The sequence below is a fragment of the Camelina sativa genome, chromosome 15 (assembly GCF_030686135.1).
Source record: "Camelina sativa cultivar CO46 ecotype springtype chromosome 15, ASM3068613v1".
NCBI classification, from domain to species: Eukaryota; Viridiplantae; Streptophyta; class Magnoliopsida; order Brassicales; family Brassicaceae; genus Camelina; species Camelina sativa.
The window spans coordinates 228,092-249,916 of NC_141894.1; the positions used below are offsets into that span (position 1 = coordinate 228,092).

At 35.4% G+C, this 21,825-nt stretch overlaps 6 protein-coding genes across 9 annotated transcripts; 4 read left to right on the forward strand and 2 right to left on the reverse strand.

The window, feature by feature from the left end:
- Window positions 1–213: 213 nt before the first annotated feature.
- LOC104773398 (uncharacterized) lies at window positions 214–1,123 on the forward strand. The gene has a single exon (XM_010498001.3). It carries the CDS (start codon window positions 285–287, stop codon window positions 960–962), a length of 678 nt encoding a protein of 225 aa, XP_010496303.1. The 5' UTR covers window positions 214–284; the 3' UTR covers window positions 963–1,123.
- A 40-nt stretch (window positions 1,124–1,163) lies between these two features.
- On the forward strand, window positions 1,164–4,673 carry LOC104773399 (phosphoglucan phosphatase LSF1, chloroplastic). Of its 2 annotated transcripts, none has more exons than XM_010498002.3 (10): window positions 1,164–1,647; window positions 1,747–1,853; window positions 2,329–2,785; window positions 2,884–2,952; window positions 3,041–3,162; window positions 3,267–3,482; window positions 3,601–3,706; window positions 3,835–3,947; window positions 4,139–4,283; window positions 4,408–4,673. In XM_010498002.3, exons 1-10 carry the CDS (start codon window positions 1,348–1,350, stop codon window positions 4,525–4,527), a joined length of 1,755 nt encoding a protein of 584 aa, XP_010496304.1. In that variant the 5' UTR covers window positions 1,164–1,347; the 3' UTR covers window positions 4,528–4,673. The 2 variants fall into 2 exon arrangements, with proteins under 2 accessions (XP_010496304.1, XP_019098194.1); XM_019242649.2 differs by having other exon boundaries at window positions 1,275–1,647; window positions 2,313–2,785.
- Window positions 4,674–5,527: 854 nt separating this feature from the next.
- On the forward strand, window positions 5,528–9,336 carry LOC104773400 (beta carbonic anhydrase 1, chloroplastic-like). Its single transcript, XM_087487517.1, has 10 exons — window positions 5,528–5,812; window positions 6,797–6,858; window positions 7,023–7,172; window positions 7,276–7,324; window positions 7,414–7,530; window positions 7,666–7,719; window positions 8,297–8,382; window positions 8,479–8,584; window positions 8,695–8,853; window positions 9,174–9,336. The coding sequence occupies exons 1-10, from the start codon at window positions 5,603–5,605 to the stop codon at window positions 9,210–9,212; spliced, it is 1,032 nt and encodes a 343-aa protein (XP_087343643.1). The 5' UTR covers window positions 5,528–5,602; the 3' UTR covers window positions 9,213–9,336.
- A 450-nt stretch (window positions 9,337–9,786) lies between these two features.
- LOC104773401 (transcription factor WER-like) lies at window positions 9,787–11,117 on the reverse strand. Of its 2 annotated transcripts, none has more exons than XM_010498005.3 (3): window positions 10,828–11,117; window positions 10,405–10,534; window positions 9,787–10,278 (listed from the first exon to the last, which is right to left on the reverse strand). In XM_010498005.3, the coding sequence occupies exons 1-3, from the start codon at window positions 10,964–10,966 to the stop codon at window positions 9,936–9,938; spliced, it is 612 nt and encodes a 203-aa protein (XP_010496307.1). In that variant the 5' UTR covers window positions 10,967–11,117; the 3' UTR covers window positions 9,787–9,935. The 2 variants fall into 2 exon arrangements, with proteins under 2 accessions (XP_010496307.1, XP_087343646.1); XM_087487520.1 differs by having other exon boundaries at window positions 9,832–10,278; window positions 10,405–10,526; window positions 10,828–11,061.
- A 3,240-nt stretch (window positions 11,118–14,357) lies between these two features.
- LOC104773402 (serine/threonine-protein kinase 54) lies at window positions 14,358–17,321 on the forward strand. Its single transcript, XM_010498006.3, has 5 exons — window positions 14,358–15,292; window positions 15,846–15,967; window positions 16,208–16,404; window positions 16,508–16,817; window positions 16,911–17,321. Exons 1-5 carry the CDS (start codon window positions 14,896–14,898, stop codon window positions 17,115–17,117), a joined length of 1,233 nt encoding a protein of 410 aa, XP_010496308.1. The 5' UTR covers window positions 14,358–14,895; the 3' UTR covers window positions 17,118–17,321.
- Window positions 17,322–17,382: 61 nt separating this feature from the next.
- Window positions 17,383–20,309, reverse strand: LOC104773403 (peptidyl-prolyl cis-trans isomerase CYP38, chloroplastic). 2 transcript variants are annotated; one of them, XM_010498007.3, is made up of 7 exons: window positions 19,551–20,309; window positions 18,992–19,288; window positions 18,654–18,853; window positions 18,262–18,497; window positions 18,035–18,177; window positions 17,869–17,940; window positions 17,383–17,800 (listed from the first exon to the last, which is right to left on the reverse strand). In XM_010498007.3, exons 1-7 carry the CDS (start codon window positions 19,683–19,685, stop codon window positions 17,573–17,575), a joined length of 1,311 nt encoding a protein of 436 aa, XP_010496309.2. In that variant the 5' UTR covers window positions 19,686–20,309; the 3' UTR covers window positions 17,383–17,572. The 2 variants fall into 2 exon arrangements, with proteins under 2 accessions (XP_010496309.2, XP_087343642.1); XM_087487516.1 differs by having other exon boundaries at window positions 18,262–18,525; window positions 19,551–19,958.
- Window positions 20,310–21,825: the final 1,516 nt, after the last annotated feature.

Sequence of the window (21,825 nt, forward strand, 5' to 3'; positions counted from 1 at the left end):
GAATCACGTGTTCACACAGATATTAATTAAAGAAATGACAGAATCGCAAAATGATTATGTGAAATCTGAATACACGTCTAAGATATTATAGGTTGGTTGATGAAAAAAAAATGGATCATAATTTGAAGATGGCGATAATCGTCAGCATTGACGTACGTACGTGTCTCTAAACTTCCCATAAAATAAAGACCACGAAAGCGAGACCGCGTTTTATGTATAAATATTGTTACAACACAGACACACAAAGATACAGACAACGCGGTTGGTGAAAGAGAGAGAGAGATATGGAGGAGAACAAGGCAAAATTAGTGGAGAGAGAACTAGACAACAAAATGCATGAGTTTTCCTCAACGGTGTCGTATAGTCCAAGCTTCAGCTGCTACGCTTCCGGTGACTTCGCAGCAGCCGCCGTTAAAGTTTCCCGCGAGAGCCAGATGATGAGCTACAATCTCGCTAAAGTTGACTCCGTCGAAGACGCTGACTTCGAGTTTGAAACGTCGCCGTTGCGCGAAGACACCTTCGTCCACTTCCCGCCCTTCAAGAAAGATGTCGTTTTCGTCGTCAACAAGAAACAAGATGATGACTTCGAAGAAGCCGCCGCCACTGAGAATATATCGGAGTGTTACTCCGGGAATTGTCTGTGGAGTCCGCTTAGATCCCCGGCGGCTGGTTCGAAGCGCAGCCGTTTAAAGAAGCTTCTTCTAACGAGAAGCCATAGCGACGGTGTGGTATTGGCCCCAAGCGCATCGAAACGATGCTATTTAAAGGAGTTTATGAGGAGGAGCCACAGCGACGGGGGTGACGCAAGCAAGACGAGCTCCCCGGCCCCGGGGGTGAAAGGGAAGAAGGAGAAAACAACGTCGTATAAGGTCGGGGAAGGAGACAAGAGAAGGAAATCTTACTTGCCATACAAGCAAGATTTGATCGGAGTATTCGCCGGAATTCGAGGATTTCGTCGTTAATTAAATGATTTTACAACAACTTGACCACTATTATAGCAGTTAGGCACACTTTTACTTTTGTTTAAACTTATTTTGTAATTTTATACTACTTTTCTACTTGCATGTAACTTTGTATTATTATATTGATGAAAGTCCAATTCAATTAGATAATTTATTTTCTATTTTTGGTTTTAAATACTAGTATACTAAAAAAAAGAAGACACGTGTCACATGTGGAGAAAAAGGAAGCTAGATTACTTCCACGAGAAAGAGGGACCCACGTGAAAGACACGTGGACCACTAGTTCCTTACCCTCTCTCTCACTCGCTCGCTGTTGCTCTGCCTCGTTTTCTGCTGCGCACAGTTTCGTAGTTTGCTTCTCTCGATTGGGATCTCCGGTAGGTTAATGATGGCGTTTCTTCAACAAATCTCCGGTTTCGGAGCTCTCGAACGATCTTCTCCTCCGTCTATTTTTACCGGATCGCCGTTCCAGAGGAGCGGAAGAGGCGGAATCGCATACTTTGGTTCTAGGGAAAAGGTCGGATCCAACAGACGAAGACTCGTTCTCAGAGTCGTAGCGTCGTCGTCTTCATCTCCTTTCAAGATGAACTTGAATGAGTATATGGTCACCCTTGAGAAGCCCTTAGGGATTCGATTCGCTCTTTCAGCGGATGGCAACATCTTCGTCCACGCCATCAAAAAAGGGGTAATCTTCTATTATTTCTCCATCTCAACTCTTTTAGCTTCTTATTGAAAGTTTCTTCTAGCTCATCTCGTCCCATTGTTATAAATTGTTTTTTCGTAGAGCAATGCGGAGAAGGCAAGAATCATAATGGTTGGAGATACACTAAAGAAGGCCAGTGATTCTTCTGGTGGTATTCTTGTCGAAATCAACGGTTTTGGTGATACCAAGTATGACATTTTTCTATGCCCTGTTTCTTTTAAATATGCCTCTTAATAGTGCTCTTGTTGCTTTATGACTAGTTAACATTTGAAATATTTAGTCACTGCTTAGTCCTTACCCGCGTTTGATCTGAGTTACCTGATTCATACCTTGCAATATTCTGCCATCTGATTGCTCTTGTAAATCAACCCATAACATTACGTTTGCCTATATAACTTGGTGTTGCTAACACTGTTGGCTAGAGATATTTCCCATGTATTGGATGGTAGGATTACTAGTAATTTGCTAACCTGTGTTGTTTTAATCTGGAAACATTCATGCTTGTATCTTTCTTTTTTTTCTATAGTTTTAACATTTAACAGTTGTAGCTGGATTTTTCAAGATTAATATATTTATGTGCAGTGATGTGAGTTGAAAAGCTGACTCCATTGTTATGTTTTTGAATTTTTCTTTTTTATTTCTTCCAGTTTTTTATTTATTCAGGAAGATGCTGGCAGAGAAAACAGGATCTTTTAGCCTTGTTCTTGAAAGACCATTCTCTCCATTTCCAATCCAGTATCTGCTTCATTTGAGCGACCTTGATTTGCTCTATAACAGAGGACGTGTCTCCTTTGCTACTTGGAACAAAAACCTTTTATCCTCCAATCTGAGAGCCTCTCAAGGCAATGGAAACTCTGGCTATGCTGCTTTTTCCTCGAAATTTTTTACTTCTCAGGGATGGAAACTTCTGACCAGACAGAGCAATTCCTTTCAGTCAGGGACACAGAAGAACATTCTTTCTCCACCTATCAGTCCACTCATCTGTGTCTTTTCAGAAGAAGTTTCTGGAGATGGGGAATGGGGTTATGGTAATTTCCTTTTAGATGAATACATCAAAGCCCTTGACCGATCAAAAGGAGAGCTGTCTTATAACCATGCTCTTGGAATGCGCTACAGCAAGGTCTGAAATTCTTTTCTTTTCCCGGATTAGTCTTGTTTCATATTCCCTCGTTCTGTTCAATCTCTCAACACCACTCTTCTCTTGTTGGCCTTTTTCAGATTACAGAGCAAATATATGTCGGCTCATGTATACAAACAGAAGAGGATGTGGAAAATTTGTCGGAAGCAGTGAGTCTTTTATATATAATTGTTATTTAGGGTGTGCAATGATAGAATTGCAAGTATGCTTTAAACTGGTCAAGCTTTTCTACTACAGGGAATTACTGCCATATTGAATTTCCAAGGTGGAACTGAAGCTCAAAACTGGGGAATCGATTCACAAAAAATCAATGATGCATGCCAGAAATCTGAAGTCTTAATGATCAACTATCCTATAAAGTATGCAAAGTCATATCGCCATGAGGCACATCATGTGCTTTCTTTTCCTAGCGCTCTAATCAGTTGTGAACATGAGTAATAGAGTTTTGATATTTTCGTGCCAGGGATGCAGATTCATTTGATCTTAGGAAGAAACTCCCACTTTGTGTCGGGATTCTACTACGGTTACTTAAAAAGAACCATCGTGTCTTTGTAACTTGTACCACTGGTTTTGACCGATCATCGGCTTGTGTGATCGCTTATCTGCACTGGATGACTGATACCTCTCTCCATGCTGCTTATAGTTTCGTTACTGGATTGCACGCTTGCAAACCTGACAGGTTTTTATCCGTCTCATTTCTGTCTTGACCATTAACGTGCAGACCATGGATGACCTTTTTTTTTTTTTTTTTCTGTTTTGATGTATATATATGTCGACTTATGTGTAATTTTTCACAGACCTGCAATTGCTTGGGCAACATGGGATCTTATTGCAATGGTGGAAGATGGCAAACATGATGGGAATCCAACACATTCTGTAACCTTTGTGTGGAATGGACACGAGGTGACTATTGCGTTCACATGCTTTTATTAATTTGTTGCAATTCTTTAGAACTCGTGATCTGTAGGGTTGAGAAACCAACGGTACTGGCCTCTGTGTTTTAAGTTACACCTTGGGTTGCTCTATTACAGGGGGAGGATGTATTGCTAGTTGGAGATTTCACAGGAAATTGGAAAGAGCCTATAAAAGCAACGCACAAGGGCGGTCCACGTTTTGAAACTGAAGTTAGACTTTCACAAGGAAAGTAAGTCATTCTTCTTTTACCTTTCCCATTAAAGCTTATGCTCAAGGTTCAACAGAAAAACGTCCCATAATTTTCCCTGCATGTTAATTGTGACTTTTGAGGGATCGCAAAGGTATTATAGTTTGGAAACTTATGAAAATGCACTTGTGTCATATAACTTGGTGATCGTTGACAATTTGACAATGTGGCAGATACTACTACAAGTACATAATCAATGGTGACTGGAGGCATTCAACAACTTCACCAACAGAAAGGGATGACCGAGGAAACACGAACAATATAATTATAGTTGGTGATGTTGCTAACGTTAGGCCTACTATTCAACAACCAAGAAAGGTTACTCCTACAATGCAGTAGTCTCTTCTTTACACAATAGGAAAAACTTTGATGTGTTCCAAGTTATATCTTGCCTGATTGGTTCAAGACATATATCTGAAGCAACTTTTACAATGTTTTGCAGGATGCAAATATCATAAAGGTGATCGAGAGAGTTTTGACAGAGAGCGAAAGATTTAGGCTAGCAAAAGCAGCTAGATGTATCGCGTTCTCAGTTTGTCCAATAAGACTATGCCCAAAGTAGAAGTTCTTTAATTGGCATAAGTTAAAATATTACATCTACTCCTCTGTCTCTATCCATTCCTCAAGGTACTTACTAATGTCGTTGTGAAAAACATTGCCTATGTTCATTTTTTACTCCGAATGAATAAATAAAAGCCACATTCGACACACTCTGTGACAAGAGAGTGTTGACATTATGTTGTGTGTGTTTGCATGAAAAAATGTCGACATAGTTTCGCCATTCCCCACTTTACATATAAGTCCCAAAAACCAAACCTATTGCATTGCTCATCTATCTTTCTTCTTCAATTTCTATCTCTACTAACATGTTAAAAGGAAACCAAAACTCTTTTCCTTAATTTTGCTTCTATGATTTATGGTCATGGATGTTCCGAGAGAAGCGTGGCCAGAGAGAGAAGAAGCTTTTTTTCTTATGGATTTCTTCTCTCTTTTTTTTTTTTTTTCATTTTTGTTCTTCGTTCATGCTAAGAGTTTCACTGAATCTGTTGCTTGATAAGATAGAGCAACAGTCCATGATCGATGTAAATCCTTGCACATTTTCCGTAACTACATCGTTTGCATCTTCTGGATGATGTAAAGTGTTAGCAATGTTTGGTTTCCGGGCTTAGAGAAGTATGGTTCTTTCATATGCACCACAAACAATGGCCTAACATCTAAAGTGGGTGGTGGTTATTTAAGATGAAAGCCTGAGAGGCTGAGAGGGTAAGTGAAAGAGGCTGATCCTCGTTTTGATGATAAGGGACCTTATCCTCTAAACCTTTTTGAGACCTTTTATTTTCTAAAAATAAATATACAACTAAAAGCTGAAAGAACAAAGAGCACGTAGATTTTTCAAATCTTGTGCTAATATTCCTCATCCACAAGAAGAGATGAAACTTTCATATTCACCGCACCTATCGTTTTCGTTATCCTCGTTCCCACAAAACCTTACCATAAGTCCATGAGAGACACCACTCTTTAAATCAATGCTATAATACATTCACTTAAGCAGTAGCTTCCATAAGAGACTAATATATAACTATAAATAAAATCTCACTATCAGTACTCTCCAGTCTCCGCTTCTCTTCACCAGCAAAATGTCGACCGCTCCTCTCTCCGGCTTCTTCCTCACTTCTCTGACTCCTTCTCAATCTTCTCTCCAAAAACTCTCTCTTCGTACTTCTTCCACCGTCGCTTGCCTCCCCTCCTCTTCTTCCTCCCCCTCCTCTTCTTCCCGTTCCGTTCCAACCCTTATCCGTAATGAGCCTGTTTTTGCCGCTCCTGCTCCTATCATCGCCCCTTATTGGGTATATACATTTTACATTCATCTCTTTTTTTTTCTTAATCTACGTTATTACTTGCATACATGATAGATATATAGTTACATTGTTGATTACTTAGTTATAATAGGGTTCATCTATATCTACATATACATGAAACTAAATTTACCCTTCCTTTCGACGTAATTTTTTACTTTATAGTAAGTTCTTCGCATTAATTAGTAACCCCGATAATTTACGGACGGTTCTTTGTTATTATTCAAAAAGCTAAATGGTTCTTTGTTTGTTATTCGGTATTTCAAACGAAAAACTTCCAAAAATCCTGGAAAATGTCACGTGTATTTCACATCCTTTTTTTTTTTTTTTATTAACCTTACTATTATGTGTTTTACTTTTGGTCGTTAGCGTGAGTGCGTGACACTGAAACAATTACCCAAATTAACAAATCTCAGACTAGCTTAGTGTTTCAGCTTCCAAATGCTCTTACCGATTCCGATCCAACTTCACATTTATTCCTCAAACTACTTGCTTCGACATTTAATGATGTCAAAAAAACAAAAATGACCTTAAACTATTAAAAAGCGTTATTGTGTCTCTACTCAAAATCCGACATTTTTAAATTTGGGAGCTGGAACGTACGTAGGATCCACGTGATAAATTTACTAGTATCTTCGCCAAAACGATTTGTGAAAACTGAGACGTGTGTTTTATGCATAAACCATATAAGAGCGTGTGGAGCATATTCACGATGAAGTCGCCATCTATATTTATTCATTCAACCTACCGATTTGGCTCCTAACCACATTACCGATCTTCCACCCCAAAAAAAATTAAAATCGTATAAAAGACATTAAAGATTGTACTTTCATCGTATAATAAAGTGTTGAACTGGTTGATTGTAGTTTCAACATTTAAAACACGACAAGAGCCGCTCTCTACTTAATTACTGCCACGAAAATATCATATACTACTGGATTGTCTTCTAATTTTATTTGGTCAACCAACATGCAGAGCGAAGAGATGGGAAGCGAATCATACAACGAGGCTATTGAAGCTCTCAAGAAGCTTCTCATGTAAGTAAAATACACCTCTTTATTCACATATACTATTAGCATATGATCAGATTTACTGGATTGAAAAAGACTAAACACATTTTAATAAATTAATAACGGGGTGTTTCAGTACACCAGTTAACAATATATTTGTGAATTAACAATGATATAATATATATGGGCAGCGAGAAGGGAGAGCTAAAGACGGTTGCGGCGGCAAAGGTGGAGCAGATCACGGCGGAGCTTAAGACAGGCACTTCGTCCGACAAGAAGGCTTTTGACCCCGTCGAAGCCATTAAGCAGGGCTTCATCACTTTCAAGAAGGAGAAATACGAGTATATTATATATTTTCTGTTTTCTTTTATTTTCTTAATTTTATCACCAATTTAATGACTGTAGATTTTAACTAGTTCATATTTTTAATGTTTTAATTTGCAGTTCCAACCCTGAATTATGGGGTGAACTCTCCAAGGGTCAAAGTCCTAAGGTACGTAACTAGAAATCATGATTAATTTAGTTAACAAAAAAGTATATATACAGCATATATAAACATTTAAAATGTTCATGGTGGTGCAGTTCATGGTGTTTGCTTGTTCGGACTCACGTGTGTGTCCATCACACGTTCTCGACTTTCAGCCAGGAGAGGCCTTCGTGGTTCGTAACGTCGCCAACATGGTTCCTCCTTTTGACCAGGTTAATCCAACACTTACTTTTGTCTTTACATATACTATCTTCCAGACAGAATCCTTCTGTCTTAGACCATGCTACTTGAATTTTTGCCTGAGGAGTCCTAACGTTGACTTTTTCTATGGGGATTGAACTTTGCAGGTCAGACACACTGGAGTTGGATCAGCCGTTGAATACGCGGTCTTGCACCTGAAGGTGAACGAACTCCTAATTCTTTTATAGTTTAGTTCTTCATATGTAGTTTTAATGGGCCGGGCCAAAAGGCTGAAGATGGGCCCATCGGGTTTCCCATATTAGGGAAATATTAATTGTAGTTATGTGTGATATATTTGTATAACTAAAATAACGAAGAGAACACATATGATACAATTAACACCTTAAGAGCATCATTAATCGAGAACGACTCAACGTTTCTCAAAAAAACCAAAAAAAATATTTTTTTTATAAATTATTATTATTTATTTATTTCCTCATTGTTGTTCCACTTAACAAGTGACACATGTCACACTTGTTCTGAGAATCGATTCTCAAGTGACTTGGGAAAGAAACGATTCCTTTCTTTTTTTCTTTCTCTCTCTTTCTTTTATTATTTTCTAATAAGAGTATCTGAGAGAGTTACTCCCAGTAATCATGGTCTAACAACAAAAACAAAAACCTGAATTTAATGAAAAAATGAGATATATACTGAGTTTTAACATATAACATTGTTAATTTTTATGAATAATATTAATAAAGTTCATGTAATTGATTTTTCTTTTATTTGTGAATGTAGGTGGAGAGCATTGTGGTAATAGGACACAGCGCATGTGGTGGAATCAAGGGGCTTATGTCTTTCCCCTTCGATGGAAACAACTCCACGTATAATATCTTCCTACCCATTTAACTAATTTTTGACATCAATTTTTTTAAGGAAAAAGTTATTAAATGAGATTATATATATGTTATTAACTGCAGTGACTTCATAGAGGACTGGGTCAAAATCGGTTTGCCAGCCAGGACTAAGGTTCTAGCAGAACATGGAGATGCAAGCTTTGAACACCAATGTGCCCAATGCGAAAGGGTACATATATACATATATGTTTTCATTCTATCGTCAATCCAGAATCCAATATATACATACGAGATGAGCTGAGATGAGATTTTAATATAAATATTATTAATTGAATGCAGGAATCTGTGAATGTTTCACTAGCAAACCTGTTGACATATCCGTTTGTGAGAGAAGGACTTGTGAATGGAACACTTTCTTTGAAGGGAGGCCACTTTGACTTCGTTAAGGGTGCTTTTGAGCTTTGGGGACTTGAATTTAACATCTCCGAAACTAGCTCTGTATGAACCACCAATCCATCATCATCATCATCATCATGATCATCCATCATCAACATTATATTCATCATACATAAATATATATAACTACGCCATATGTAATTTGTAACGTGCCTCTTTGGTTGTGATGAGTTTATATATCTCTCTTCTCCTCTCTACCAACTTTCTTTATATCAATAAAAAAAAAAAAAAAAGGAAACCGAGATGATGATATATATAGATCTTTCGCGGTTTAACTTTATGAAAATTATTGTGTTCTTTATGTATATCAAATCGGTTGTATTATTTATGGTTTGATTTTATTTTCTTATGTTGGTTGGTAGGTTAAAGATGTGGCTACCATTCTACATTGGAAGCTGTAGGAACTCTTTGAAGCCTTTTTTTTTCCTGTTTCACATTTTCAATTCAGTCATACCAACTTGTTGTTTTCTATGAAGATCATTAAAAAAAACCATTCGCGCTATATATTTAATAATTAAAACAAAATGGTCTTTTGGTTTTATTTAAGTAAGAGAGATCGAATTGAAATCTTAGGTGACAAGAATTCTCTTCTTTCTTTCCCAAATTTGAAGCCTATTGCATGCAGTTTGAAAGTAAATCAATCATTGGGACGTACTAAACACTATCTGTAACAAATATGAAGACCTAGAAAACCTTTTTTCCGAACTTTTTTTTTAGTACGTGAACCGTATCATGGCAATTAACTATAATTAAACTAAACTAAGGGAACAAACTTGTCATGTACTACTACAAGATTTTTTTTAGAATTTTTAGGACAGTGTGAATGGTAATTAATTGTCACACATTTTAATTATTAGTTACAGAAAATATCATTATTATATTCGTACTGCCTAATATTAAAATCTGGATTCTGCGTTTATGACTCTGTCTGGCTTATTATTATTGCTCTGTCTCATTAACTTCCGAGTGTACATATCCTCTATTTTTGTTTTCTTCATTTCTTAATTATGACCACCAAAATTACAGTTAAACATTTTTCAAAAAAAAAATGACATAATGTAGAAAAGAGAAAATAATTAAAAAAAAAGTAGATAAAGGCAGCAAATAAAAAAAATAAAAAAACATTAATAACATTGTCCATCAATGAAATCCATCATGTAGGTGAGTGTGTTAGGCTCAAAAGCATCATCATGATGACCCCAAAGCGACGAACTCGATTGATGGAGAAGGCCAAGACCTGCGCTCATAAGCAATCTCTCATCCCCGAGAATGCTTTTATTATCAAATTTCACATTCAATAATCTTTCTTCGGATGCATCTGTCATATTCCCCAAATTGTTCATCTGATTGCTGATCGATTTGATTGTTTGATTTTTTGTTCCAATTTTTTTACTTAGATGTGTATTCCAATAGTTCTTCACTTGATTGTCCGTTCGACCTGGAACTCTTTTAGCTATCAAAGACCACCTGTACATATATTGATATATATATATATACATCAAGTAGCTACTAGTTATATACAACTAATTGAAAGTGTGCGATATCTTTTTTTTTTTTTTTTAAATAGAACGTATAATTTATATCGATCTTTACCTATTACCAAGCAACTTGTGGAGTCTAATGATAAGATCTTCTTCTTGGTCAGTGAAATGGCCCCTCTTCACGTTTGGACTAAGATAGTTCATCCATCTCAATCTACAGCTCTTTCCACATCTCTTCAAACCTATTCCATTATTCAAATGCTTTTTAAAATAAACGTCTAGAGCCTGTAAAAGTCTAAAGGCATCTCCATAAGTTATGATTTTTCCAATTATTCCCCCCAACTCAAAGGCAGCTAATTAACAATGAATCTATGTGATCATATATATATGTGACTAATTCTTAACTTAATTAAGCTCTTTTTGAAATGGGAAGTCAAAAGCTCAAAACTTCATCGTAGTTAAACCCATAGTTACAATTTTACCATCAAGAAAAATGGGGAGAGAGAGAGAGAGAGAGAGAGAGAGAGAGAGAGACCAGTCTTTTTGGCAATGCGGTTCCAGTGGCCTTTTCCCTGGGCTTTGACATAATCCATGAGGATTTTGTCCTCCTCAACTGTCCACAAACCTTTCTTATACTCATGGTTTCCTTCTTCCCCACTTATCTTTTTTCTCATTCTACTCGTTTCTTTCAGTGATGAGAAAGAGAGAGACAAAGAGGTTGGGGGGGAGGAGAGAAATTATATGATAGAGACTATCGAGAATAGCTCTTTATATATATACAAGAGTAGAGCTACTCAGCTACATCTATGGAGTGCCGCCAAAGCTAGCTCTTATAATAACATTGTCATTGATATATATGTTTACAAATTAATTTAATTGAGCTGCTTTTTTTTAATAGTTTTACGAACAACAATTCAAAGTTGAATTAATATTAAATTTAAAGTTGAACAATTCACATTCTTCACTTTTTTTTTTTTAAGTTGGTTTTGATATTTCTTTTGACGTCTCTTTTTCCTATAGATAAACATTTTGTAGGCAAAATATAACGCAAATTCATATTTTCGTACAAAAATCCTAAATTTTTTTTTATCTGAGTATTTAACATTTAGTTCTTTTAATACAGCTGGAACGAATCTCCTTGGCAAAATAATATGGAACCGCGCATAAGATGGTCTAGAGGTACACAAAAGATCACGTGAGTATTAAAAAGATTCGCCTTCGATTACTAATTTGGCATCGAAGTTTCATGTGTCAGACCAAATATTTATCATATCTCAACTGAAAAGGTAAGTGGCATGAAAATTAGTGACATGGTTACGATGAGATTTGATGTTTAACATACAGTATATGGTTTGACTATCTTGGGATTATAAAAAAAGATTATCGTTTGAAATTAAAATTATTTTTACAAAACTAAAGAATAGAACCTCCCTGTCTTGTCACTATATCTATGAAATTTTGTGCCATTCACGTATGCAACGTATACTTTGTAATTTTCTCCTCACACAGAATCTTATACTTGTAATCTCTCTTTTTTTCAAAGAAAAAAATTCCCATTTATTTAAAAAGATAAAGTAAACATAGATATTTTGCACAATTAAAACTTCGACAAGGAAAAGTTGTTCATTAACATTAGGAGTTGAGACGATAAAAGAGTAATAATTCTCTGTCACCATTAAATACTTGTAATAACTCCATGTTTTTTTCCTACACAAAATCGGTACGTATGATTTTATTTAATTATTATGGACAAGTAGTACGCGACTCCAAACCATATACTTATATACAATTTTTTATATAAAGATACATATTATAAGCCTATATTTTGGTGGTTAACGTTAAGCATACGTATCCGTAAGGGCTTATGTTGGTACATTTTTGAAGTGTTCTCTGTGCTTTTTCTATACGACGATACATAAAATAAAGAGAAAAATAAATGGAGCGCAGTTTAGTCCCCACAAATTCACAGCCACAATAAGGCCCAAACTCCTTACCCATGATATAACGGTTCCTTCGCGTGATTCCACAATAGACCCAATCAAAAGCCGAGATAACAAGAACAAAAAAGTAGTCCAAGACCAAGAGGTTCTGGAGCGGTCGTGGTTACGCTCATATCTTTTCTGGTTAGTTTCTTGGGACATAACCGCTGAGCATCTTTGTTCATGCGACGAGCCGACGAGAGCAATAATCGGGATAAAGTTCGAAAGTTGTATATGAACTCGTCGTGGAATAAGTCCCTACATTATTTAGAGCGATAATTGGGTTTCTGAAGTTAGAATAATTAGGTTTGCAAAGGTTATTTGATGGAAAAAGGTTGTAAAATATAGTATATGCATGGTGCATACTACAATTGTGCGCACTGCTGACTGCACAGTGCATATACTATTTTTCTCGGTTTTGGCCTTTTGGGTCACATGAACTGAAGTCGGTCAAAGATTTCACGTGCATGTCGATGCAAATCTGCAGCGACTTCTCCTTTTATCCGAAACAACAACTTTCAGGCTTAACTCAACTATGCCAATATATATCTTTTTTTTATATAAATATATGCCATTATATACATACAGTGATTTACTAAAATACGAACAAAGGGTTTTTTTAGTTTTTGTTCGGTCGTTTTCTTATCCTGCCACTACTTTACTTGTGACAGTCTAATCTTCTTCTTCTTTTTTTTTTTTTTTTTTAAATTTGCTTTTTCCCTGACGAAAAAGAGAATTAACATCAATTGTCATATTGCCTTTTGATATCTATCTTTTTAATTTTGTTAACAAAAAAATATTTATTATAGTTTGTGTAATAAATTGAAAAGTTTTATATATACTTTCATTCAGTTGTTATATATGGGGTGCACAGACCAACTTTCTATTAAACATACACTCTCGGACCATTGGTCTATCCATAACCAAATGGGCATGTCCATTTGGACACATACAATTTATGGTCATTTATGTGTCAAGACCCAAATACACCTACACCCAAATATGTCCAAACCAAATAGGACCATGACCAATTGGTCTGTCCATTGGTTGCAGATTGAAGCAAAATTCATAATCTCATAAACTCATAATTATAGAGCTAAAGGTTTATAAACTCATAATTATAAAGCTAAAGATTTATAAATTCATAATACACTCATAATACACTCATAATACACTTATAATACTCATAAATACACGAAGAAAGAGAGAAGCGGCGAAATAAAAAAAAAAAAAAAAATCCCCCAAATAATAAAAACCCTAATTTTTTAAGATTATTGGACAGCCCACATCTAAACTAGTTTAGATCATATATAAATGGGTTAAATTGGTTTTAGGCCCATTTGACTGTTTTAAATTTGGTAATAACTAAAACCAATCCAAATTAATTTGGACCGAACAGCCCATGGTTTTAGAGACAAATTGACATCTCTAGACATAAACCACCTTTTTTGTTTGTTTGTTCAAACTATATGCCGACTGAAAATATTATTAACTAAAATTTCCTATTGTGACATTCATAATTGGCATGAAGATGATGTCAGTACACTTTGGTTTTGGTCCAATAATACATTTTCCCATCATATCCTACTTTTTGACCTTGTTAATAGTACTCCCGGATTAGCATATATACTCTAGAAGTTCAAACACGACAAACAAAAAAATATAATCTACGCCGAGATTGTTGATTTGTAAGTTACTTAGCTTATATTTAAAAATGGTACCGATCTACTGAATTTGGGACCAAAATAACCAATAGTCGGATGAACATATATACCAATATAAACTAGGATAGCTACATAATTAAGTTTGAGGTTCTCACATATATGCATATATAGAAACTGACATTCGAAGAATATGTCCATATTTAATATTTAAATAAAAGAAGTAGTATAGAACTAAGCCAAATAAACTAATTAGAATGAAGAAAAAAATAATGTTGAAAATGACATATTAAACCCACAAAACGAAAAAGCTTAATGAAAAGGTAGCAAAGTGACCAGGAATCCCATGATTTCTCGAACTATAACATATCCACTCATTGTTTTAATAAACACATTATATTTGATGATACAATTTTTTTTTTATCAAATTGTTATGTTTTTCAAAATAGTGTTTTAAGTATATATTATTATTAACGTTAAAGCATTATTTTTTCCCATATATAATTTGTTATAATATTTGATAACAGTAGATCAAATAATTTTATTGGGTTTGGAACAAATTATTATCCAAAAGAGAGTTGGGAGAAGTGGAGCCGACACACGTCGACCCCTAGCCCCTTAAGGGACACCCCATGTGGTCACGTGTAAACGTTTGTTTGTCTTAATAGAAAGTTTAAGTTTGAAGTATTCGGGAGAGAAGTCTCATCACATAGAAGATAGAAGCGAGAGTTAGCCTCTTCTTTAGTTGTTTGTTGCAATAAACACAAACACAACTTCCCCATTTTCTGCTTTTTTTGTTCAACCCTTACACACTCCAATCACAATTCTCAAACCATACATAAAACAATAAAAGTAATCTCAACCAAAGAAAAAAAAAAGAAGATGATGAAAACTCCAATTTAGTAAAGGGAAAAGAAAAACCATTTCAAATATATTGAAACGGTTTTGGTTTATCCAGAGGAAATGAAGGAGAAGGCGGAGAGTGGCGGGGGCGTAGGATACGTGAGAGCAGATCAGATAGATTTAAAGAGTCTAGACGAGCAACTGCAGAGACACTTAAGCAGAGCATGGACGATGGAGAAGAGGAAGAGTTTGAGTGATGGCGAAGACAACGTAAATAATACCCGACATAACCAGAACAGCTTCGGACATCGACAGCTTGTGTTTCAGAGACCGCTTCTTGGTGGTGGATATAGCAGCAACAACAACAACAACAACGACATAATTAGGTCGACGGAGGTTGGGAGGTCAAGAAGAGAGTGGGAGATTGATCCTTCTAAGCTTATCGTAAAAAGTGTGATTGCTCGAGGTACTTTTGGTACGGTTCACCGTGGAATCTACGATGGCCAAGATGTCGCCGGTACAAATCTCTCTTTCTCTCTCTCATCATTCATAACTTTTTTGTTTTCTGTATTTGTACAAATAGAGTGTGTTTTAGATATACACGTACGTAGAACGTACCCTTTTTGTCAAATAATTTAGGGAAGAATCGAAACTTACTTTCCGGAAAAAGAAGTAAAAAATTTTGAAATTTGTGGAAAACTATTTTTTTATATCTAGGTGTCTTAATAGGTGATCAGTAAATTAAACAAGCATGCATTAGCAGTGTAATGCGAAATGCCGGCTGATTTATATTCCGTGAATTAGTGATTAAAGTTAAGAAACTAACAAAAACATGTTTTTTTTTAATTAATATATATTCAGTTCTTAGTGTAATATTAACAAGTAACAACACAAATTTGACCTTATGTCAATCTGCAAAACTCAAAACTCAATCTACCTACTCGGCATTTAAAAAGATATTTCATATAAGTAATTTTTTCCTTCAAATATTTGGATGTACGTATTCAGTTAAACATTTTTTTTCCAATGTAACTCATGATTCATGTGTGAAAAATATTGTTATAAAACAGTGAAACTACTAGACTGGGGAGAAGAGGGGCACAGGTCAGACGCAGAGATAGCTTCGCTTAGAGCTGCTTTCACTCAAGAAGTAGCTGTTTGGCATAAGCTTGACCACCCCAATGTCACCAAGGTACACTAAATTCACTCTTACATATCGGTGTTGAACCGAAATCGATTTAAGCCGATTAACCAAAACATGATTGAGTTGTTGATATCCAAAAATACTCACATGTATGTATGGATAGAGTAGGTAGGTGTACGTTTATGTCTGTTTTTAATACAAACGTTACGTCTTTTTTGAGCATTAAATAAAAGATGTCATGTGTTTCTGGTGTATTCATTTTGTCTGGTGGATAAAACAAAAAAAAAGTTCATAGGAGCGGCGATGGGGACATCGGAGATGAGCATACAGACGGAAAACGGACACATGGGAATGCCGAGTAACGTATGCTGCGTCGTGGTTGAGTATTGCCCCGGCGGCGCACTCAAATCATTCCTCATCAAAACTCGCCGCCGCAAACTCGCCTTCAAAGTCGTTATCCAACTCTCCCTTGATCTTGCTCGCGGGTACATTACATATTGCATATCGGTTCATCAATTTCTTCCGGTATAACCCGGTTTATGTTTTTATTAACCTTTTGTCTTGGTGATTATTATATATGTAAATTAGGTTGAGTTACTTGCACACTCAAAAGATTGTGCATAGAGACGTGAAAACGGAGAACATGCTTTTGGACAAGTCACGCACCTTAAAAATTGCAGATTTCGGTGTGGCTCGCCTCGAGGCCTCCAACCCTAACGACATGACCGGTGAAACCGGAACCTTGGGCTACATGGCTCCCGAGGTGTTAAATGGGAGTCCCTACAACAGAAAGTGCGATGTGTATAGCTTCGGGATATGTCTATGGGAGATTTACTGTTGCGACATGCCTTATCCTGACCTCAGCTTCTCCGAAGTCACCTCCGCCGTCGTCCGCCAGGTTTTTCAAAATAACCTTTTTTCGTAGTTATTTATGAAAATGATTACGTAAAAGAGTATATATATATAGACATTTATGTTTTTGAATAACTAGAATCTGAGACCGGAGATACCTAGATGTTGCCCAAGCTCGTTGGCAAACGTGATGAAGAGGTGTTGGGATGCGAATCCGGATAAGCGGCCAGAGATGGACGAAGTGGTGGCAATGTTGGAGGCTATTGATACTTCTAAAGGCGGAGGAATGATACCTCCTGACCAGCAACAAGGCTGTTTCTGTTTCCGCCGACACCGAGGCCCATGAAGTATAAACTACGTTTCCATTATTATTAGTATCATCATCAACTCTTACTATTTTGGAAGTAGAGAGATTATTATTATTTATGAAAATTTGATTGTGGGGGTTATTAAAAATGTTTTATTTAGTTGGTGTTTGATTCATAGGATGAATGTCGTGTACCTATTTCAAACGATCATCGTTATTACACACAAAACCTAATTCTTGCTCTTTGCTTGTTTTATAGTTTGTCAATGTTTTATTGGTTAACAATGCATTAAACCTGATCATAGATTATAAAGCATTAACTATTAAAGGGATTACATCAATTATTTTTTCTTGAAAAGAAAAAAAAAAAAGATATAAATTCAGACTTTTCTTCATAGGAAAAAGTTATGCACCTTTAAATTCCTCTCACAAAATTAAAATAAACAGAGTACATTATACATGAACCGAGCAAAGGGGAAAGAGAAGAGGAGTAGTTAACCGGAGATTTTGTAACTGGGATTAGCGAGATTCTCTAAACCGGAGACAACTTGAATGGATTCAATAACATCACCGACTTTAAGATCAGCTAGAAAGTCTTCGTTATCAGTAACGTAACCAAAGACTGCGTAACGACCATCCAAGATGTTGGAATTGCTTGGTGTCAGCTCACTCTCTTTAAGCAGCCAAAACACTTGGCTTGATCCTGAGTCATTCTCAAACTCCTGTTTGTATGTATGTGTAAGTACACCAACTTAATAAACTATGGAAAAGAAGAAGAAGAAGAACTCACTTCTCTTGCCATAGCCATTGTCCCAAATGCGTTGAAAGGAAGCATAACCTGAGCCTTGTAGAGACCCAGCTCCTGTTCACCAACACCAATAACCAAACAAACAGCTTAAAATCGATGTTAATAACTATAATAAGTGACTGACAAGGAGAGGTTTTAGGAGGTTTACTTCAAGAGTTGAGCCGTAGAAAGGCGTTTTCTTTCCAGTCACCATAATCTCAAGAGGAACTGTCCGCGTTTTCTCTGTGCTTGGATCAATAAATCCTTCTGCAGGACCTTCTGGATCTCCGGTTTGTACCACAAACCCATCAGCTGAAACCAAAAAAAACACACATTAAGTTTCTAATCCCATATATGAAGTAAGGCAAAAGTGAAACTGAGAGTAGTCTTAATTACATCTCTGGATCTCCATGCCATCATAGAAATGGCGCTCTACCAAGTCCACAAAGTTGCCGGCGGTAACAGGGGCGTTATAACCATCAAGAACAATGCGGAAGACACATTCCTCAAGGTTGGGATTGTCCTTGATCTTGACCTTCATGTCCACACTGGCTCTTCCCTTGAGAAGAGGCATGTTCCGATACTCTTCTGGCACTTCATATGGGAAGCCATCAACCATATCCTCTTCTATTCTGCGAATGCCCCACACGAAGATCTCAGCTGCAGTCATCAATCACAAAATGAGCATAACCCATCTCACTTTCCGTTATAGAATTATGTTTCTTTTATCCCTCATCCCTCAGTTATACATACCCCTAAAGTTACTTTAAAGTTTAAAAAACACTCACCCGCCAACATATTTGAGAATCTCTTTCTGTTTTGGAGCAACCGCATCTCTTTTACGATCTTCCACAATCTTTAGCATATCTTGCATACCAGCTTCCAACTTTTCGATCATCTCATTGCCATGATCCTTCTTCGATTCAGCAAAACCTGCCACTATCATAGTTTTCCCTTGCTGCAACGATCGACTTGCCTGCCTCACATTCTACAGTAGGCAAACACAAGAACCAACAACTGAAATGCTCAGATTCCTTTAATAAAAACAGAACAAGAAACCTGCAAATTCAACTGATCGATCATTGAAAACACTAAGAAGTACTTATGTGTACTCTTAACTCCCTACCCGTTCAACAGAATCGAGAGCTTTAACACCAGCAATCTTGAGGCTATCAGTGATATCCTCAAGAGGCTTCTGAACTTCTCTGATGGCTTTGTTGTCAATAGGCAATGCATATCGTAACAAAGCCCCTGGATCTTTGATCGGAGGACCAGAGATCAACACTGAGACATCTGGGATCGCTGGATTCGCCGCCACAGCGTAAGCATCGGGAGGCGAAGAAATCGAAGGAACTGCAGCTATTAGACCAACTGATAAAGCTAACGAAAGAGCACACTCTTTCAATGATGAGAATGCTCCTCTCTGCATCCAAAGAAACCCATTCAGTTTCAGATGCCGTGAGCCATAAGTTTTAGCGCTAGTTTTCGACAACAACAATCTCGCAGCATTGTGATGTAGTAAGACTGTAAGAGGTATTAATTCCAATCTCTCAAAGAAAATATAAGTTTCACACAGTAAAAAAAATCGACTTAAAAAATCACCTAATCACATTGTGCATTGGTGAGTGTTTTTTTTTTTTTATAAGAAATTGATAACAGAGAGAAGGGAATCAGAAAGACCTAACCTGCTTGTTGTTGCCGGAAGAAGAACAGCGAACTTGGAGGGTTTTTTTAGAGCAGGAAAAATCGAATCTTTTTCGGGGAAAGCTGGAGGAATTGACGAAACTAAATGTGGGAACAGAAGCAAACGACGCCGCCATTGGAGAAGCACAAAAATTGACAAAGGGTATGCGTGATGAAGTAAGAGAGATGATGATACTATTTCAGAGAGAAATTGACATTGGATTAGGGAGTGCTTCTGTTCTGTCCGAAACGAACATAGAGAGAGAGAGAGAAAGTGAAAAGTATTACTACTAGTATTATTTGTCTGTATCGGGGAATATTTTTTTTCAATTGGATGATGAGAGGATTGAGGAAGAAGAAGAAGAGGATAAGAGGGGTTTTTGTTTTTGTGATTCTCTCACTCTCTGGATAAGATATAATTCCACATTATTATTTTAATATTTTCTATCTAATATGGGCCGTTAATTGAACCTTGTTTGCCTGATCTGTTCAATTATATGGGCCTGTTTTGACATAACAATTTTTTTTAACATATCGTAGCATACTTAACGAAAAAAAAACTAAAAGCAACAGATACATGAAAACATGTCAAAAAAAAAAAAAAAAAAAACAAACTAAGAGATACATGAAAACATATTTTTTTCTTTGTAAATAAAAATGTTAATATCATTTTCTTCAATTGTTTGGAGTGGAAGTTCTAGGATTCTAACTTTTGTTTGACCTTACTTGAGGAAGAGAGTTTTGCTTGCAGCATCATCATCTTACGTTCAATGTTAGTCACATCTTTATATGAAGTCAACCTGAACGTAATTATAATTCTTTTTTGGGAAAAAACCTAAGATTGACCAAATTAAGAGATTAGTTACTCAATTAACTTATAAAATATGAAGGTTAGTTGAGTTATTTTTATGTCTAAAATACATTTTTTTTTTGTCAAAAAAAAAAGAAGTCAAATTTACCTTTTAAAAAAATCTCTAGCATTTTTTAAACAATTTTAAATATTTTTAAAAGTCTATCGGATTAGTTGTGACATATTTGTTTATGTACGACAGATTTATTTTTGCACGACATATTTATTTGTGCATGACCGATAGATTTATTTTGGATGACAAATTTATTTGAAGATAGTTATAACAAATTTATAATTAGTGACATATTTATTTTTTAACGATAGACTTATTTATAAATACACCACATATTTTGATAATTTAACCAAAAATATATGTCGTTTGATAAAAAATTTGTTAATCTGTTGTTTGATAACAATTTATTTATTTTATTTTTTTACGAGGTACCAATATCGTTCCTCGAACCATGGTGGGACTCCAATATCATGCTGAGTCATCACTACTTTGCTGTCTGAGTATTGGTGTTTGATAACAAATTTATTTGATGTAATTATAGTGGCAACAAATTTATTTTTATGTTATGGCAGATTTGTTTTTTGTTATAACAATTTTGTTTTTAGGATTCTAAAAATCTGATGTTTGTTATCAAATTTGTTTATATTAGTTGCCATATTCACCATTAAAATCATTAATTTTTTCCCTATTTTCTATTTATACATCATATTTTTATACATTAACATAGATATATGTTTTAAGTCATATTTTATACATCTTATTTTTGACAAATCATAATTTTATACATCAGATTTTTTTATCATATTCTTTTTGTAGAGATTTGAAGAAAACTATATTTTAAACATCAACACAGATATTTTTTTTAAATAATATTTTGAAATAATATTTTATTTCATTATAGTTTTATAAAACATATTTTCGAAATTTTCTTTTAAAAAATCATATTTTAATACATAATATTTTTGTAAACATATTTTCAAATAAAAAATTAAAAATCATATTTTAAATTATATTTTTATATAGATTATTATTATTATTTTTTAATTTATTTCAAATCTTTTTTTTCTAAGAATAAAAATTAATTATTATTTTTTGGGTTTTTGGTCTTTTTTACATAAATATTGTGTCAATCTAGTGATGGTATGTCAATTGAGTTATTTTTACCCAAATTTGGGTTAATTCTAGTGTATTTTCATTTTTTTTTTCTTGTTTCGTACTTAGGGAACAAATTATGTAGCTATATAATCAAATCTTACTTTATTCTTGCTCTATACTATAATCAAATCACTCTTTACTACGATATCTTTAAGAAGTCGATTACTTGAAAGATGTATGTTACTGTAGTTGTTACTTAGTTTGTTTCCTAATTTAAATAAATTCATATCATCATCTGGTGGTTGTCTATGAAATAGAA